General features: G+C 34.7%; 1 protein-coding gene across 1 annotated transcript in view; it reads left to right on the top strand.

Moving 5' to 3' along the window:
* Positions 1-1,283: 1,283 nt before the first annotated feature.
* LOC308652621 (NADH dehydrogenase [ubiquinone] 1 alpha subcomplex subunit 9, mitochondrial-like) overlaps positions 1,284-21,816 on the top strand; it is a gene marked incomplete at its 5' end in the record, with an annotated part of 158,626 nt that continues 138,093 nt past the window's right edge. The window contains one exon of the mRNA XM_081300595.1: positions 1,284-1,416. Within this exon, the coding sequence (XP_081156721.1) occupies positions 1,284-1,416 (133 nt within the window). The remainder of the gene's footprint in view (positions 1,417-21,816) is intronic.

The raw sequence follows: 21,816 nt of genomic DNA, 5'->3' as shown, positions 1-21,816 counted from the left end.
CCAAAGAATAGCTGGTGTATGTGGGAATTTGAAAAACAGATCTTGTGGTAGATACTAGAGAAATAATACCAACATATAACTCAAATCCTCAAGGACTCTGTTGCCTAAAGTAGAAGTCTAGTTAGATTGCAGGTATTTTCAATGGAACTGTCTTGTGCCATGATAAGGAGACATAGTGCAGGATGTTATAGAGGAGCTTGTGGCTTTTTCTTAGAAGAAAAATACTAAACTGAAACTTGAGGAGTAAGTTTAATGTATCCAGGAAAATGGGAAAATGAAAAAACCTGTAAGTAAACATAGACAAGACAGGTAACAGGTCATTCTGAGAACTACAGCTATTTCAGTATGGTAGGAATATAGCATGCAATGTTGTAAGTGTCACTAGATAAAAGAAAAGTGGGAAACAGGAGCTCTCTCAAAAGGTTTAGGTCACTGAGTAATAGGGATTTTATACAGGGAGCAATGAAAGTCACTCAAGCATGCCACCTGCATGATTAAATTGTGCAGCAGAAAGATCAAGCTTCCATATGAAAAATTAATAGGAAGTGAGATGTGTTAAGATATGTGAAGATCTATTAAAACAGGCCTGCATATCTTGTGGGAAAAAAGCAAATGAGCATGAAAAGAAAAAGCAAGGGAGAGTAAAAAGCTTAGGAGTCACCAAGGGATAAGGGAGAAAGATGAACTGGCAAAGAGCAAATGATTTTTAGGACAGGGAAACTATTCTGTATGACACTATAATGATGGATACATGTTGCTGTACATTTTTAAAAACCCATACAATGTAAAACACCGGGACTGAATCATAATATAAATTATAGACTTTGGGTGATAATGATGTACGAATGTAGTTTTATCAATTATACCACATGGGCCAGTCTGTCCTTGGATACTGATAATGGAGGAGTCTGCATGTATGTAAGCAGAAATGAAGAACAGGGGAACCATCTGTATTTCCACTCATTTGTTACAAACATAAATAGCTGTAACAAAATTGGTTACCTTTAAAAAATGAAACATGAATGCATTAGAAATGTAAAGAAGATGCCATATCTATGAGCAATAATGAGGAATCAATAGAAATTGTTGAATGATTAGACACAGGTCAACATAGGAGATGAGGAAGTGAAAGTACCACTCAGGCTTCGAAGTTATGGGTTCAAAGTAATATGTGACAACATTCATGGCAAATGGAATAGAGAAACAGGCTGGAGGAGGGTGTGTGAGCAATGATTATTTTGATTTTAACGAATCTAGGGAACACATATGAAACTGTAGTAGAAATGGCTGGAAAGTGGTGGCAGACAGAGGCAGATGCCAACAACCTGAGGCCACAGCCCCAGGAAAGCAAGCTCCAAGCAGTGGATGCTTTAACAGTTTCTGGACTCTATCATGCAGACCAGTCACATAACATAAGTAGGTGCTGTGACTTTGTGTGTGTATCTGTGTGTTTGTGTGTTGTGTGTGTGTGCGTGTGTGTGTGTGTGTGTGTGTATGTATGTATGTATGTATATATATATATATATATATATATATATATATATATATATATGCATATATAAAAGCATTTCCTTTCCAGACCACCTAAAGTAGCTATGGAAGGATAAGGAAAATCTCTTCGTTACAAAGAGATGATTCCCTATTTAAAAGGTCCCTTCTGGTAAGGCATGCTTATGAGGAGAAGAGAAACCTTCTAACAGAACACTGAGAGTAAGCCAAAAAGGAGGGAAAGATTTATGTGGAAAGAACAGATAAGAATTACTCTGATATTTATCAGAAGAGATTAATTATAATGAAATGAAAGAAAGTCTGCTCCAATCACCTGGCAACAAAAATATGGTCATCGAAAACCACCAAGCTATACACATTGGGGTGTGTGTGTGTGTATGGTGGTGGTGGTGGTGGTGGTGTGTGTGTGTGTGTGTGTGTGTGTGTGTGTGTATCCTGAATGGAGCACTAGGGATTCATTAGCTTTAGAGAGTAACCCAGAGCCTAATTCCATAAATGTCTTTTTCTCAGTGCAGAATTGGGCTATGTTCCCTTTGACAAATAATAAAAATGCATTTGGATAGATGTGTTTTCAGAAAAGGTCATTTAGTAAAAGAACTGGCATGTGCAGAGCTCTTAGCACTGAGAAGAATGAATTAGAATTCAATGACCCACTTTCAAACTTGCTCTCATGGCTTAGGATCCAATACCCTTCTGGAGCCTGGCAAAAAAAAAAAAAAAAAAAAGAGTTGAGAAGATGACCTTTGAAATCATAACCCCAGGAAACAGCCAAGAAATAAGATTGCCTTCTGTGGAAGGCATGGAATTTTTTCCAACATGATAGTTGAGTTTTGATGGTAATAACAATAACAATTGAAGTCCTACATGTAGTGAAAAAGGTAAACTGAGGTAACAGAGCTGAGTTTAAAGTGGAGGAGCTTCTGGGAGGAAATGTAATCCTTTATGAAAGAGTAAATTTTTCCTGTATAAAGGAATACAGGAAAAAAAGAAAAAGAAAACCTAAAACTACAAAATGTTCACTAAAGCTATAAATGTTCTTTTTTATATGTGGATAATTCTGAAGTTATCTGCCTATATTTGTCAGAACCCTCCAGAAAAACTGAACTAATAGGACTTGCTTGTCATTAACACCTTCAGCTGGCTGAATGAGGCCTACCCATGGTGTGGATAATCTGCTTTACTTGAAGTCTACTGATTTCCATGTTAATCTTCTGTAAAATGTTAATGTTAATCTCAACTTCTCTAAAACATTTCAAACAAGATGGAACCAAATACCTGGGTAATATGACCTACTCAAGTTGACACAGAAAATTCACCTTCATACTGACCTTTATTTCAAAATTTGGTAAGAGTAAGGGGAGTGAGGGAGGAAAACGGGTGGCTCATGGGTACATTGCAAATAGCAGCAAGAAGTTCTGGTGTGTACTACTCCATAGTAAGATAATTATAGATGATGTTAATGTACTATACAGTTCTACAAGATTAATAAAATGATTTTGAGTGTTTTCCTCATAAAAAATTATACATGCTTTGGGAGATACATATGTTTAGCCTTATTAAACATTATACAATATATACATATATTGAAACACCATATGGTAGCCCTCTAATATGTACAGTTTTATGTTTTTATGATAAAAATTAATTTAAAAAGAAAATCCTTTTGGATTCACAGTTCAGTTTAATAATTAGGTCTTTAATTTTGGATATAAGAAAAAGATGGCAAAGGTAGAGTTGAATTGTTTTGTCCCATTTCCTCCTGGATTCCCATTGAGAAATGGAGCCAGCCTAAGGGACAATAATACAGAATGTGGCCAAAGCCAGAGGGATAGGAGGACAAGAAATTTCAGGCTGCCCACATATCAGATACCATGAAAGCAAGTTTCCTCATTTTCTCATGAGTTGTGAAATGGGAGGAGTTGGTCATCTCCCACCTGACAGGTAAGAGGGGGGCCTGGCCTTTTCTTCTGAAAAGTGCTTTGGATCTAAGATTCAGTCAAACTCTCCCTATTTCTTTAGGATACTAATAAGGACTAAATAAGTGGTCTTTGATCTATGGTAAATATGAATGAAATGTCAAGATTCTTTGTATACCCATTTAGCCCAGAGAGTCAACATTTAAAAAAATTTCTATGCTCGATAATGCCATCAGTGGCTGGTCTCCAAGAATGCAAGCTGGGAACTTGGCCTTTGGGTTTATAAACACGGTGCTCTATAATGTCTAGCGGTGGGTGCTGTAGTTGGTTCTGACTCTATCCCACATGCTTATATGAGACTAGTCCCAGATAGTGTGTTTTGATGATGAGGTCCTCAGTCACAGAAGATATGGCTCACTAGCTTTTGGGGCTGGCTCCAGTTTTTATACTCCAAAGAACATTTCTCAGTACTTACAATGATTGTAAGTTATATTAATTATCTCACTGTCTACAAATGAAGTTGCTGATATCTGTGTGTGTGTGTGTGTGTGTATGTGTGTGTGTGTCTGAAACCATCTCTTTTCCTTCAACAAAACAGCCCCAGCATGTACAGGATAATAGGCCACAAAACCTGAGCAAGTAGAAATGTCATATAGTCAGCAACTTGGCACAGGATTAAGTTCCCTGTTCTCATACTTTCCAGGGGATGGCAAGTGAAGAAGGAAACTTAAAAACCCCTGATCAGAGAAGCTAGGCCTGTTGCTCTAAAAACAACCACACTCTCCTCACAGAGCCCAGCATCAAATGCCATTCTGTCCTAGAATGCCATGGACTCTCTGCTTTTGTTTTTAATGTATTCTCAGGCCCACCTGTGTGGTAGGTTTTAGAAGGTCTGGGGAAGAGTAACGTGAAGTGAAGTTTGCAGTCCAGGTTAAAAAAAAAAAAAAAAAAAAAAAAAACAGTGAATCAATGTGTGACCAGTGGCAGCAGCAGGTTGCTTCCCTCACCTAATTTCCCTTCATAGGACCTGTTGTGCCCTAGACACACTCAGCAGCAGCTTCCCATCCTTTGTGACCTGCCACTCTGGTCAGAGCCATGCATTTTGATTGGATGGAGCAGGCACTGTTGTCAACAGACACTTAAAGGTGGGAGAGAAGGCTTGCTCTCTGTGTTGTGTGTACGTAAATGGCCTGCTAGAGTTTAGCCCCATTGGCATCTTCCTGTGAATTCGGTCAATGGTTAGTGTTTCATTGTATCCTAGTGAACTCTGACATCACTGTGGTTCTATAGGCAGTGTGATTTCAGGGCATGAATCAGAGAAATGGATCTGGAGGCAAGGTTCAAGACCTAAAAGCCAGAAAAAATAGACAAGGGGGTATGTTTCTGGGTCTGATTTTCTGTGGACCGAGTAGGAAAAAGTAACCTTAAAAGGTTGGATGTAAAGGATATCAAGTTTCCTATCATAAAATATTGACTTACCATTAACAATAGGGTAAAGGTTTCTCATACATGGAATCCATACAACAGTAATCTCCAACAGCATTAACAATTTTACTGATATTACCTATAATTCATGAAGAACTGAAGTTTTAACATGTGGCTAAGAATAAGGTCTGGGAACACTGTACATTGTCAAATATACTTAATTACACAGAGCTGATAAAACATATTTCATGGACAATATTTATGTCCATAAATAACTACTGAATGACAGGCAGGCAAGCTTGACTGGATGGACGCAGCCACATACAAAGAAAGAAAGAAAGAAAGAAAGAAAGAAAGAAAGAAAGAAAGAAAGAAAGAAAGAAAGAAAGAAAGAAAGAAATTGTAAAGACTTAAGCAAGAAATCAATAGTGGACAAGGTATGGCCACAGAACACCAGGGGGAAAAAATTGAACACATAATCAGTTTGAGGTAATTACAGTAAGAGGAGTGACTCATTTTGAGCAAGGACAGCCTTTGGACAAAAAAAAAAAGAGTCATAAACAGAGTTAGCAATGATTATTAACTTCCATTTGTATGCTGCACAGTACATTCCAAAACATTTCCACATGTTTTATCTCAGTCAAAATGGGAAACAATCCTGAAAGTTAAAAAAGACAGGTATTGTTCCCCTGGTTTTATATGCAAGGAAAGGGATACAGAGAGGTTAATTGAGCTGGCTAAGGTCGCTTTGCTAGTTAGAGGAACCAGCAAGAAATAGAACCTAGGTTTCCAGAATCTCAGTGTAATGTATTTTAACCACCTCTGGCTGCACAGGGCAATTTTGCTGAACAAAGAAATTCTTCACTTATGTACAGCTTAAGGAACGTTGGTGTTTTTAGCCAGTCTTTCCCTATTAATAACAATAATGTCAGTTTCACCCTTCTCCAGCCACGAAATCACAGGATCCCAGAGGTCTTTTGGTTCATCCTCCATCAATTCTGCCCCAACATCCACCAGGCCAAGATCATACCTTTTGGCAGCCCCATCAAAACATTTATTTCTATTGATCTTAAGGCCAAACATATACTTGGTAGAAATGAATGTTGCATAGAATAACTTAGTTTTTCTTAGAAAAAAAATAAGATTTTTCTATAAATAACATATTCCAACTGCTTTATCTTGGGAATAGGTTAGAAAAATTAGATGTAATTATAATGTGTATTATGACCTCAGGCTTTAGGCCTTAAAAATCACTTTAAAAAATAAAATAGTTTATATATATATATATATATATATATATATATATATATATATATATATATATTTCAGTACAATTTTCTATATTCCAAACATCCAAATTAAATTCCACAGCAATCAGTGTTACAAGAAATCAGAGAAAAGCAGCTGCAGTTGGGTCTCTCATCACAACCTGTCAATACCTGCTGGTGATCAGCTATAGGTTCCACTTTTAATTGTCAAACAATTGATTTTTCCAGGCAATGTGGGTGAAGTTGAGGAGAAAATCTCTCATGTTTGCATCCAGGGCAAGCCCTCCTACTTGGGATAACTGAACCCCAAATCAAAATAATTTCACTCCACATTCTAAATATGTCAGGCCTTAATGTCTATAGCAATTAATGTCTATATCCTCTTTCTTCTGGTCCAGTATCTCCACCCCAAGGAAACATAACTTGGGAGCTAAAAGAAGTATGATGTGAATCAAGAGAGGATGTTTTTCCTAAGGCAAAGCTGCAGTTGAGTTTGCATGTGGATATATTTCAGCTTTAGAAGATCTACATTTCTCTTCCTACAATGGTATTATCATTGAATGCAACTTGTATGAATAAATGAGGCTTAAAAGGCAACTACATGAGTTAAAGTCCTTTCACTAGTAAGAATACTTATAATTTGTCCTCTAGTTGGAGGCTCAAAATACTGCTGGCAAAACCCAAATTTGTTTAATGTTCTGCCTCTTTCTTCATTGGCTGCCTAATGGTTTTGATCTAGTCAATTCAGACCATGTCCGATTAATGGGTGCCATCAAGATCTAGCCATATACACTGCTTCCCTCTATGATCAGTAGCAATGGGAAAATGCTTCCTGCTATATTTCAAAACACTCACATAAAGTCCTTGCCGTACTTTAAGGAGCCATAGTTCCTTTTTTCTTTATTGAGCAAAATCAATTGTACACATTTGAGTTCCAAAGTAAATGGCAAGACACTAATCTAAGTACCAAGGGGAATATAAAAAATACAAGATATGGTCTCTGATCTCAAAAAATGATGAGATTCATAAATGCTGAGCCTTTACCATCTGAGATATACCAGGTCTTTTTAAATGTAAACATAGATGTCCTACTCATTCTCATAAATAAGAGGCCTAGGACTCAAAGAGATTTAATCACTTGCTAAAGGTCACTTAGTGAATGTAGAATAGCTCTTGTTCCAAAGCTTTTTCAGAACTCTTGGTAACACATTACAGACTCTCCTCAGACTGTCTTGTCTAAAAATAAGACACAGAAGTTGTCTTAGTCTGTTTTATGTTGCTATAGGAAAATACCTGAGGCAGATTAATGTATAAAAAGGGATATAGATGTATAAAAAATCTATTTCCGAATATATAGTTCTGGAGATTTAAGAACATCAGACAAGGGCTGGGAATATAGTTCAGTTGGTGGAGTACTTGCCTGGCATGCATAAGGTCCTGGGTTCAATCCCCAGTACCACACACACACACACACACACAAAAAAAAAAAAATCATATGAACATCTTTTCAGCTCCTGGGAAGACCCCTTCAGCTTTATCGCACATGCGATGGCATCATGGTGGGAGCCCCCTGAATAGAGAAAGAACACATAATGAGACAGGAAGTCAGAGAAATCCAGGGACTGGGCTTGCTTTTTTGTTACAAGCTGCTTTAGTAGGAGCTAACTGGTGTCCCATGAGAGCTACCTTACTCCTTTTCAAAAGCGTCTCCCCCTATGATCTAACCACCCTCTATTAGAACTTATTTTTTTAAACTTTCCAGTACCTCCCATCTCTGTCACAATGGAGACCAGGTTCTCAGTACCCAAGACTTTGGGGGACATACTCAAATCATAATGGAAGAAATATGAAAGTCACATTAGTACAAATAAGACATAGAAGGTCATTTCTTAGTAGTCATAAAGATAATAGATACTATAGTAACAGTGCTTTAAAAGCTGGAAATTATTTCAGGTGCGGATATTTTTAAAACACCCTAGGAATGGGCTATGGTTGTAGCTCTGTGGTAGAGTGTTGGCCTAGCACATGGGAGGCACTTGGTTCGATCCTTAGCACCACATAAAAATAAATAAAATAAAGGTATACAAATACAACAGCATTATAAAAAAATACCCTAGAGAAGTTAATTAAAGTACTTCTAGAAGAATGGAAGAATTTGAAAGGGATGACAATAACAGGGTAGATGTTTTATATGAAGAGAACAGTCTGAGAAAAACTCTGCAGGCTTGCTGTTCATGTTCTTTCCAGCCCAAAAAAGTAGACTGGCTAAAATACAGTGGCCCTTATAACCAGAGCAAATAGTCATATGGAAAACACAGTCAACATCAGTCTACTCAAATATCTGCTTCCAATGACTATGTGATTTTTAGGAATTCTTGTTGAGTGTTAGCTTTCTTTCAATTTAAATTTTTAGCTCTCTATGTATCTATTGTAGCATCTCTTAACTAGATCAATATATCCTTGAACTTTGCAACTTATACATTGTGATTTTTAATGTAATTTTGATAAAATGTACATTAATAATTAAGGCCAAAATCTCTCATTGAGTCCAGTAATCCATGCACTATCTCATATATGTTTGTTTCTAGATTGTCATGGATATGAGATCCACATAGTTAATTCTGAGTTTCTGAGATGATCAACAAGCATGAAACAATGCTTATGGAAAATAAGTCAGGTTGTAGGTAGGAAATGAGGAGTGAAAAGATGCCAAAGTCCCCATCTGAACTGCTAATATGCTGACACTACTCAAGGACAGTTTAATGAGGTCTGGTTTTGGGGCTGGAAAATAATGTTTCATATACACTATAATATAAAGATCAGTAAATATGATTATTATTGACTCCTTGAAAGCATCCAGATTTATCCTAGTAATTCCTACATTTGGAAAAATACTCTTTCTTAGAAATAAAGCTATTCTTCACCATAACAACATTAAATTGTTCTTTAATAATGCATGACAAAAAATTGGTGAAATTATTTACTAAATGCCCATATTTCCCATTAACATCACAGACCACAATAAAGTTCTTTATAGTTTGACATCAAGGGGATTCTTAAATAAAGACATAATGGATAGATTATTGCAGAAAAAGGTGAAATGAGACCAAGAAACAATTAATAGTAGTCAAAAATCATTGTTACCTTTTTTAAAATACCAGTGCACTGCGTTGCTTTTCCTTCCTAATCTTCCCTTTAACTTTCAGTAAGTCTGTCTTCATTTATCTAACATGATAAATAGTATTATTTTTTTCTGTATGCATCTCAAATAACCTTGCATACTTCAAGCACTTAACAGATTTTTATATATAATAGTCACTAGAGAAGCAGTAGTTATTTCTGGAATCTACAGTGCTCTTCTCAAATGATTTCTTGGAGGTTCTTGAAATATCTCAAATAATTAGGATGCACTTAGTGCCAATTAGCATATAGTAAATGCCCCATAACTATTTGTTGAAAGAATAAATGAAAAAAAAAGAATGTGAGCACTTAACGTAATTTGTACTGTGTGGTATGTGGTATTCCATGTTTTTACCTAGAACTTATTGAATATTTTTTTTTTAGAAAGAGGAGAGGGAGGGAGGGAGGGAGGGAGAGAGAGAGAGAGAGAGAGAGAGAGAGAGAGAGAGAGAATTTTTTTTTTAAATATTTATTTTCAGTTCTCGGCAGACACAACATCTTTGTTGGTATGTGGTGCTGAGGATCGAACCCGGGCCGCACGCATGCCAGGCGAGCGCACTACCACTTGAGCCACATCCCCAGCCCGAACTTATTGAATATTATAACAACTTAACTATATGGTTAAATTACAACACTCATACATAAAAATTGAATGCTGCATTCTTAGTAAATCACCAAGCAAATTTCCAAAAACGGGCACTCTGACTCATGTGATTTTTGTTGACTACTATATTATGAATGAATGAATATCAATAAATGAATAATTAGAACTACATAGTTGCTTATGATTCCTATCACTCATTTTTAATGAAATATTTAGCTATAAGAAATTTTACTAGTATATGTCATATTGTGATTCTTTTAATGTAATTTTAATAAAATGTACATTTATAATAAAGGCTGGAATCTCTCATTGAGTCCTATATCAGTTCATAAAACCAACGTGTTATATGTGATTTCCTCAATTCTAAGGATTCTATTTTTTGAGATACTATCTGGACAATGCAAATTAAAGTCAGCATGCTGATATCAATAGCGGCAGCACCACAGGGAAGATGAAAACCAACAATTGGGAGATTACATCATTATAGTTGCAATTTTCTCAACATCTTTTAAATGTACCTAACCCAAGATTGATAGTGAATTTAATGAGCAATCTGTCCTTATGCTGAATGGGCATGATGCTATTATATAAAATGGAAACAACTGGAAATGTGTCAGAAATGCACTTTACAACATTAGTTGAAATGTCATTGATTGATCAGTATCTCACTGTGTTTGACCCCAACAACTACCTTCGCAGTGTGCAAGACAAATAGGGAAAAGAGAAAAAAATTTCAAGTAAAATTCATGTTAAAAAATAACAACTATTTTTCATAAAGAAAATGTCAATATCTTTTTGAAACAATATGCCAATGAAATGTCCCCCGTCACATAAAGGAAAGCAACCATTCTGGCAAATTACATCATTTTATTCTTTGAATATGCCAAGCATTCCTTTGGTAAACTGCTAAATATATTGTTTTACTCTCACAGCTGTAAATCATATCTGGTTTCTTCTAAATGGCTACTTATTTAATGGACATTTGTTGAGATATTATTTCTGCATGACCTGACTAGTAAAATATAAGGAGGAATGGAGGTCATTTAATGCTCTCTGGCTTGCAGTCCCGGACTAGTGAGTGGAAGCAGTACACGGTGACTAGAAGTGTACTGAGTACTCTCAGTGTGTTCCAGATACTTCCCTTAGTTTCCACTGTCACATCAACTAAGGCTTGTTAATGGGGCTGACCATTAAATATCTCAGAAATGGCTGTCATAGCAGTCAGAAGCAGAAATTCAAATCAGGAACAACCAAATCACAAACATCTGGTTGAAACAACAATTGACCAACTGTCAGATCTTAGCTTTGATTTTTCTTAGTTCTCTCATACTCTTCTTTTAATTAATGACAGGAATGCACTACCTAAGCAAAAGGTATTAAGAGCATGACCAGAACAAATTATGGCAATTTTAAAAACAACTTTGAAACCAGGATCGAATTAAGGAGTATATGTTGCTATGGTCAGATAAGGAAATGACCTTATTACTACTCTAAGGGTGAATATTGGCCATTTCAAGGGAAAAAATGTGAAGGGAAAACCAATTTGTAAAGGTATTGTTAAATATTCATATCAAAGAGAATGCAGATAATTTAAAATAATTTTGATTATTTGAAGCATGTAAAAAAAGTAGTGTCTAGGCCAGATGTAATGGCACATACCTGTAATCCCAAGAACCAAGGAGGTTGAGGCAGGAGGATCACAACTTTGAGCCCAGCCTTGGTAACTTAGTGAGACCTAGTCTTAAAATAAAATGTCACGAGGGCTGGGAATATACATCCATGTTTGTTTTTGTTTTTTGTTTGTTTGGTTTTTGCCTCTATCTTGAGTAACTGTTTTTGAAATGAAACACAGAGGATAGTTGTTTAAAATGCTATCATTTATGAAAACCTATATATCTTCATTTATCACTGATGGGCCGTGTGATTCAGTGTAGAATACCAAATTAAATACAATATTCCCTTAGAAATTTGAGGTTATTCTCTATTTGCCTCCTATAAGCAGCCCTGGGTTCAATCCCCAATAACCATAACAAAAAGCAGTGTCTAATAATTTAAGGTCAAAATCATCAGTCTTCACTCTGTCTACAATTATTTGAAGTACTAAAATGTAACTATATTTAGCCATATCAGTTATTGATTATCTGATCATAATGGCCATACTCTTAAAAGATATGTATACAGGACTCTTTTATAATGTATTAGGTATTTCCATTATTTTTCACCTCTTTAAATGAGAAATGGGGCAAAACCAATTTACCTTATGGGACCACTTCTTTTCATGTCCACTGGATCAAATTTTGAAGAATTTTAGTGTTTTGATTAATTATTTGTAATCATAAATGATGCATATTTTCTATTTCATATTTAATCTCTATTCTGCATTCTCTTTTGATTCCTGAATATCAGCATCTATACAGCCCCTCCAGTGTCTTTCCCACCACTCCCCTTCATTTTTCAATATTTACGGGTCCCAGTGTTCATACTTTATCAGAGTTAGTAATTCTCTTTTAAAAAATAATTATGTATTGTATGCTTTGTTCACAGAAAATTTCCAAAGGTTGAAAAACAATAAGCATTTACATGAATCTGATTTTATAAATATTTTTCACTGAAAAACACAACATCAGAGCTAAGAATTATTTCCTTCTCTAATTTATTAGCCTTTCTGAGGTCGAATGTCAGGACAAGAATGCTGTTCATGGAGGGATGTTCCTAACATCAAGGACAAACAAAATTCTGTTCTCTTCTATTTCATTAAATGTTCCAAAAAGGATACATTTCACTGTGCTTCATATGTAGACCTTGACTTTCTATTACTTGGCTATTTTCTTTTGCATGGTTTTGTTTTTCTGATATTTTCTAATATTCAATTATTTTACTTTGTGCTGAGAAAAATAGATCACTAGCATCTCCTACCTTTTTCCACATCCAGTCATTTGACTACTCACTAGCCAAAATTTCTTTCAGGAAATCATTTCAGAGCCCATGAGGGTCAGACTTAGCATAACTACTTTCAAGGTCAGCTGTGGGATCCTCATCATAGGACTGCACTTTCTTGAGCTCTGCAGTCAGTCCTCTGTTTCTACAAGTCCACAGTCTCTACTCCCTCTTTTTTTTTTTTTGCCTATATCTTGAGTAACTATTTTTTTGAAAAGAGACACAGAGTATAGTTGTTTAAAATGCTATCATTTATGAAAATCTATATATCTTCATTTATCACTGATGGGCAGTCTGATTCAGTACAGAACTCCAAGTTGAATATGATATTCCCTTAGAAATTTGAGGTTATTCTCTATTTGTCTCCTATATCCATAGTTGCCCATAAAACATGTAGGTTCTATTCTTGCTTTGTAGAAGCTGACCTGCTTTTTTTTTCTTTTCAGGATTTTTTTTCTTAGATTTACTTATAGATACTGCTATCCTGGAGATATACTAAGTATATTTAATTTTAATTTTTTTTTATTATAGCTTTTAGCCATAGTGGAATAATCCAGACCTGATTTGCTTTCCACCATACAAAAATAGGAAACTGGATAAAATTTAGGGAATAATATGTCTGCCTTGAGAAACCAAAAGTAGGTCTAGCAAGAAAGTGATGCCATAAGCAAGGGATCCTGGGTGAACTTTACCATAACTAAAGAGAGAAGAAAATGAATAAATGTTTGCAACCCAAGATATGGCACAATTAGTAGCAGTTATAAAAATTTTTCACAAGTTAGTAGCAATTATAAAACTATTTCAAATGGTCAAGAAGATAGAAGAAATCATGAATAGGATTAGGAAAAAAAAGAGATGTAAATCTTATTTTTAGTTTTTTATTGGTGGTACATAAAAACAAAGATGAATTTTATATTTTGATTTAAATGGAAGGCACAGAGATGTGCGGGTCACATAGTCCTTCAAAAAGCTTGCTTCCCAATTGTAAAAATAAAATTAATAGTCTCTAGTTATTAGATTTTTCTCGATCTTCCTCAGCATATGACCTGAGGTCACTTGTTGCAGAGTAACCCTGGCCAATGACTGAGCAAGAAGATAGCCACTGAAGTAATATTCTTTCTCAGAAAGCCCAGACAATATCTGAAATTTTAGAACAAAGCAGTGATACAAGGGCCTATTCATTTCTGTCTGTGGGAAAGGGTCCCTTTTGTGGAGCAGATAGAAGAGGAAAAGGTCCAAGTTTGATCCAAATGTTAATAGAAACAAGTAGGAAATAGTTTCATATAGAAGTAAACTGAAATAAAATATTACTATAGTACAGTCCTTTTCTGGGGTAGCCTTGGAAAATAACAAATGAAGGAACCTCTTTCCAATGAGCAGAACTCTTGGCAGCACACTGGATCTTTAATTTCATATGGAAAAAGAAGTTGCCTCAGGTTAAATTGTACACAAACTAATAGAAAGAAATCAAAGCTTGGTCAAGGTCTGGAAGGAATATTTGAAGACTGAAAAAAGGTTTGGGGTAGAGGTATCCGGGTGGATCTATAGGAGACAGAATGCAGTGTAAAGATTATGGGGTTTCATGTTAACACATACCAGAGAACATACATCATGGAAGACATATAAGACAACAAAGTAGACCCTTTGTTGGCCAGTTGTCTTTAGCCAGCCTCTGTGGCTGCACAGGATCAATGAGAATTGAAGAACCATGTGGTTCCTAATCACCAAATTTCATTTACTGAATGCTTCTTCCAAATGTCCAGCCTTCTAGGAAGAGACTGTTCAACTCTGGGTCCTGGTTACAAAATCATTCTTTGAATTTTCCTTTTGTCTTAAATCAACATGGTGGACCTCTTTTAACCCAGGATTCATTTTAACCAGAAAAATTCAAACACTAGGTACATTTTGCTTTAATTGCCAATAAATGTTCCACAAGGTCACTAATAAAGAGCCAATAGATCATGCATAACTTTGAAACAGACCAAGGAACATACTTGACAACAATAGAGACATAACAATTGGCCCATGACCATGATATCCATTGGTCCTATCGTCTACATCACCAACCAAAAGCTGAAAGCCTGCTAGATTGATGGAACAGTTGATGGTGTGGCTGCAGTATGGCTTCCAGGTAAAAGTGTATTTCTTAAATCTTCAATCATTATATGGGGTTGTGCTCCCAAAAGTTAGACTACATAGGTCCAGGGATCAGAGGGTCATAATAGAAAAGTCTTCACTTACCCTCATTCCCAGTATCCCTTTTGGGGAATTTATATCCTTCTGCCATGCCTCCATAACCTGATTATAGATATACTGATTTCTCAAAAGGAAACTCTTCCACCAGGGTGCCTAGAAAGGTTCCCACTGAAATTTTAACTGTACCTGGGGGCTTTGAACTCCTTGTACGAAGAAAACAAACTCACTTGCTCTACCTGAATGGTGAGGACTAGTGCAGTAGCTGTGTCTTGAAAAATTTATGGTGAGGAGGCTCAAATCTTTTGGGGATGAGTCTCAGTTTCACTCCACCAGCTAAGTCATAGAGACCAAAAGAAGTTCATGCAGAGAGTGAAGGGGATCTAAAATGAATAGCAGAAGAAACAGAAGATGAATATAAGTTGCACCCTCAACGTCTACAGGAATGTCAAAACTGTAATTAATTGTAATTATCAATGGCTTTCACGAAGGACAATAATTTTAGAAGATAACCTGATACCAATAAAAGAAACACTATTGTTTACATACAGTTGTGCTTGAAATAACACAATTATGTTATCATAAATGGACAATGCACTCTGTAACAAAAAGCTTTATGGCAAACTTGTGTTCATTTTTAACAAAATATTATTGAAGCTCAAAATACCAAATTCATGAACCTCTTCAATATACTATACTGATACAATGAATATCATTTCTGCACAAATTTGGTAATTTCATATTATTTTGTAAATTTTCTAGATATAGAAGCAGAAGCTAAATATACTAATATTCTCTATCGATACACATGTATTTTGAAACATAGTCCCATAAATCTGCAATAAATTTTATTTATATATAAACAGCTCAGGAACTCAAACACTCTATTTAGAATGGCTAATTACCCTGAAATAATACCTTTTGCATATTTCTGTTTCCTAGACAATAAGGTCAGCTTTAACATAACACACCGTCTACATTTTCAATGATCCAGAACTTTCAAATTTTAAAGTTCTCCTTTAGGTTCAAAATACACCACTTAACTATGGTACCAAAACAATCAGCAATAGATGTGAAAAGAAAATTTCTTCTTCAAGAAAGTTGGTTTGAAGTAAAATAAAAGATCAACAGATGATCCTTTAAAAAAAGATATGATAATTCATGCAGAGCAATAAATTTTGGAAAAAGAAGTATAGACACATATATTGCATATAGGTTTTTGAACATATATGTTTGGGAGCTAAAAGGTAATTATTTTGCTTTGTAAGTACAGTACTTAATACAGCTGTGTAAGGAGTTTTAGGTCCATGTTTTTTTTTTTGTTTTGTGATCTCAAATGGTTCAGTTATTCAAAGATGTTAATCTACTCTCTGCTGCTATGAGTAATTTCCAAGCATTACGCCTCTAACTTACTAATTGTAGAAGAATTTGTTTAAAATCCTTGCTAATCACACAATTTCTAAATTAGTAAATAACAACTGTGCATGTTAGAAACTGCACAGTGGCTCAAAGAACTGTTCGTCTCAGAGGCTAGCCTTAGGCTCGTCCCAACATAGATGCTCAAAAAATTTATATGGTTCCTAAAGTCAAGATCTGTTTAACCTTCTCTTGACATTCAAAATGGCCAATGTGAAAGCACAACTTTTATGACTGCAGGTGTCTTTCTGCTTAAATGAAATACTTGTGGAATGAAGATTAAATGATCAGAGTGCAGCATTTATAGATGTGTATATTTTTAAAAAGATCTTCTAGAATATCTTCTCAATTGAACACTGAAGTTTTTAAGCCTTTGCTCTGTACTGTACTGCATATTTTCACTTAAGTTTTAATCTGTGGTAAACATCAAAATAGTTATATGAAAAGTAAGCCCTTTACCTATTATTTACCATTAAACCACAAAAGACACTTTTTGAATGTACACTCAAATTTGATAGACAGATGTAACCCAATGTCAGATTCAGCAAAAATGCCCAATAGGGTGTAATGATTATAAATAATATTCCTGTCTTATCCAGAACATGAATGTACTAGGTAACAGCTCCTACTAATAAGAATATGAATTTTTCCATAATTCATCCTCTAGCATATTTTTATAATGTAGTATTCAGGGTAAATTTTATTATTTAATATGACCAACTCTTACATTTAAAAAAGTTACATGAACAGGAACAAGAAGAGATATACCCAAAAAGGAACCTCCAAAGGATCTATATTACTTGCTTCATTTCATTCTGAACATCAAAACCTTGAAGCAAATACTTGCAATTTACCATCAATACAGGAATGTATAAATGTGTACAATTTCAATTATTTTACCTAGTACTTAATAAAAATAAAATGAAATAAGGGTCTGATTTCATTTTTTTCTGTGTGTGGATACCCATTTTCCTCAACACAGTTTATTGAAAGAAATTGTTGTTTATGTGATCTTGTCATTTTGTTGAAAATCAATTGACTCATAAATGTGTGGATTTATTTCTGAGATCTTGATTCTGTTTCATTGGCTTCTGTGTCTGTTTTTATGCTAGTATCATGGTGTTTTGATTACTATGCCTTTATAGCAGAGTTTGAAGTGAAGAATGCTTCCTCCTTTCTTGTTTTTGTTCAAGACTATTTTGCTTATATAGGGTCTTCGTTGAATTTTAGGATTTTTTTTAAATTTCTGAGTTTTGATACGCATCACACAGAATCTATAAATAACTTTGGGCAGTATGAATATTTTTTAATTTTTAAAAAAATTTTTTTAATTCATGAATGCAAGATATCTTCCATTATTATTGTGCTCTTCAATTTATTTCATGAACGTTTTAAAGCTTTCAGTGTTCAGATATTTCACTCTTTGGTTAAGTATAACCCTAAGTAGTTATGTTTTTAGTAGCTACAGTAAAGAGGTTGTTTTCTTGAATTCAGATATTTCAAGAGATTTATTGTACAACGTGATTATGGTGTTTAATAATAATGCATTGCATACTTAAAAATCACTAAAAGAGCAAATTCTACATCTTCTCCTTACAGAAAATGATAGGAAGGATGTGCTTATTTGAATATAGCCATTTTAACAATGTATCTATATTTAGATGCATCACATTATATATCTCAAATATGTAAAATTTTTATTTGCAATTAAAAATATTTTTCAATGAAAATATTCAAATCTACATTTTAATAAGAGATATCTTTAGTGAACTATCTACACTTACAATGAGCCGTAAGGCATTTTGAACTTGTGTCATGTTCCTAGCGAGTTGTTCTCACTCACAGTCTATATAAGTTTGCTGGGGCTGCCATAACAAAATACCACTCACTGGGTAGTTTAAGTGACAGAAATTCATCATTTCACAGTTCCAAAGGCTGGAAGTCTCAGATACAAGTTTCGGAAAGTTTTAGTTCATCTGAGGTCTCTCTCCTGGACTTGCAAACTTTACCTTATTGTTCCTCTCATGGCTTTTTCTCTGGTGTGCATATATCTGAGTCCTAATCTCTTTTTTTGAGGACTCTGCTCAAATTGAATTAGGATCTACACACAAGATCTTGTTTTACATGCATTACCTCTTGGAAGGCCCTTCTTCCAAACAAAGTCACATTCTGGGGTAATGGAGGTTAGGGCATTAACATAAAAGTTCTGGGGAAACAATTGTTTCTTGACAGTAACCCTAATTGTGGTTAAGACAAGTTCTGTTTCCCACCCTGTTCATGTGGTCCCATGTTGTCTTTCTCTACATCTTCTGTTCTGTCTTATGTTGACCACTCCTGTTTTTCTATTTCCTTCAAATTTTGCAGGGGGTTTTGGCCTTTCTTGATGCTAAATGTAGGGATGGTGAGATGGCCTGTGTATTTTCCAAATTGCACAATGCAGTTTGTCTTCCTTTCCTTAGGTTCGTAAATCCTTGCATCAATATCAGTGTTTTCTCTCTCCTGGAATGATGGGAACGATTTTTAGTTATTTCCTGTTGGAGGTCCATCCAAACCAAATCTGGAAACTGGATCCTGATTCCCCATCTAATTGGACCAAAGCAGTCCTGCACCACACTTGCAGCCCCAGCTTAGCAAAATTACTGAGTGATGGATGAAGGTGCAACATCTTGTGAATTATGCAAGGCCACAGAGTCAGGACGGGAACAGAATATAATGTGAAAACCTTACCTGGAAAATAAATCACTGGTTGTAATTTGTAGACCCAGATACTTAAATAATATTTCCTTCAAAACATTTTTCTTCCTGTTAATAATGGCACCACATTCTTACGTGTTAGGAGGGTATGAAGTCATTTTTTAAGTACTGTTGAAACAAATTGAATTACAGTTATCAAGGGGTTCTCAAGCCACAAAATTAATCATAAAAATTACTAGTGTTTACCACCTAAAAGCAGAGGTCTAATCTTGCGACTGGTAATTCTATGTTGTTGAAGAAGAGCATTGAAATTACATATAAATACATATGACTTTTATTATCATTTACAGTATTTAATCATTTTATAATTTACCTTGTTGAACACATAGGTGACAATATTATATTTTTAATAAATATCCTTAGTGATAGGGGAAGCTGTAAGCGTTTATATCATAAATTTAATAATACCACATTGTAATTTTGAAGATTGTGATGATTTATAATTCTGTGACTTGACTGATCCTTGAATCTCTGCATTCAGAAAAGATGGGCCCTTTATCTTCATGTTATTTTTAACATATCTGATTAGGTACCACATGGAAGTTATCCTTGGGTACCTTCTTATACATTTTTTAGTATCTCAGTCTACAAAAAGAATTCACTGTTGTTGAACTTCTCTGAACATCATACCAATCTAGGTAATATAAGTTAATTTTATGTGTCAACTTCCCAGGGTACCTAGATATCTGGTAAAATATTTTTCTGAATGTTTCAGTGTTTTTATTGTATTTTTATAGAGATTAACATTTTTATTGATGGACTCTGAACAAAGCATATGGCCCTCCACAATGTGGGTGGTCCTCGTCCAATTAGTTGAAGACACAAATTGAACAGAAATCTGAACTTCACCAGGCAAGAGAGAATTCTATCTATTATTTACCAGACATTTTTGTTAATATGCACAGTCAGGAAGAACAGATACTTGACCATCAATTGGGAATCCAGCATTAGGCTTGAGTTACTAGCTGGTATTTTTAAGCATTATCTGTCAATACTTAAATTTAGAGTAGATGGAAAATATCTAGTCCATGTTCTTCCTAAGTTTTAAAAGTTTGGGAAACAACAAGACTCATGAAAAAAAAAAATAACATAGAAGCACTATATTTTACAACTAAAATCTACCTATTATATAATTTGATATAATCCTTTTCCAGAGAAGACTTGAAGTCTCTGAAATGAAAAGTGACTTGCTTGTAGTCATGAGATGTACATAAAAAATAAATGCAAGGAGAGACTGAACGTCACAATTAAAAGTCAAAGTTTTCATATTGGTTATTATTTTTCAAAATCACATTGATTTGTAGCTAAAATATTAAAAAGAAACAATTAGAAATGTTCAATAGCTAATTGAAATAAAACAACACATAGAATAAAATATCAAATATAATCACAAAGGAGAACTGAAACTTTAAAGAATAAATTATTTTTAAATAGATGTGGGTCAAGATCCTGCCAAAAGAGAAACTACTTGATGTTCACAGAGCAGTGCATATTACAAAAAAAAAATATGTCTTTAAAAATATTGTCTTTTCAAAATTAAACTACATGTAAAACATTTTGAAAAAAAAGAGTAATTGTTCTGACTCAAAATTCTTTTGATTCCAATTTTCTATAATTATAAAATAATTTTGTTTCATAAACTATAACTTTCAAGTTACAAAATTATTTTAAACTTAAAAAAATGCCCTTGTACTTAGTCTCTGGACACGTCATGAACTCAATTAGGAATTTGTTAAGGTTTATTAAAGAATATTAAACAGGAGCACTGTAGACCATTACAAATAATCATCTGGCCACAGCTCTTTTTCTGCATGCATAGCAAAATAGGCACTCAAGGACTCTAGTATTAGTGTGTGTTATTATATGCAGCAAGCAATAATAGCCAACACAAACCTATGTGGGAAAGGAGTCTACATTTGCCTAAGTCTCTACCCTACAATATCCCACCCTCAACTTGTATCTTCTAAGCAACATAAAGGTCAAATAAGCATCTTTACACTTCCTGGGTTCCTCTCAATAGTTCATCTTAACATTGCTTCCAAATTTATCTGGTGTGTTCCTGTCTGGCACATATCCTGACCTTTTGTTTTCATCTTAATTACACTTGTATTTGAGATTCACAACGTCCTTTGCTTTTTTCAGCTTTGACTCTTGAGTTCATACTCAAAGACATTCTGCTGTTAAAAAGAAAAAAAAAAGCAACAACAACAACAAAACTTTTTGACACAGAAATGGCGTTAGACCTTACATACTATTTATAATCATCTTTTAAAATTCTCAATATGTTGAGAATATTTTCTGTCAATGTGTTTATTACTACAATAAGCCTTGGGATCTGTTCTGTGTGCTTTACACCCATAATGTAATTCTCCTAGCAATCCCCTTGTTTACTATTTCACTGAGAAAGTTCAAGCCCTCAGCAGGAATATTGGGAATATTGGGATATTCCACTAACAAAACCATCCCAACTACCAGAATATTTGCCCCTAGTCCTCTTCTTTGCACTCATTATTTGGGACAATCTACCAAACATCTATCTACTTTAGGCATTTAACAGGAGAGCCACCATTTCTCACCTCCTCAGGAACATCACTTTCTTCTCCTATATCACATT

The sequence above is a fragment of the Spermophilus citellus genome (assembly GCF_964194105.1).
Source record: "Spermophilus citellus genome assembly, chromosome: 1".
Taxonomy (NCBI): domain Eukaryota; kingdom Metazoa; phylum Chordata; class Mammalia; order Rodentia; family Sciuridae; genus Spermophilus; species Spermophilus citellus.
This window is presented reverse-complemented; position numbering and strand designations above follow the sequence as displayed.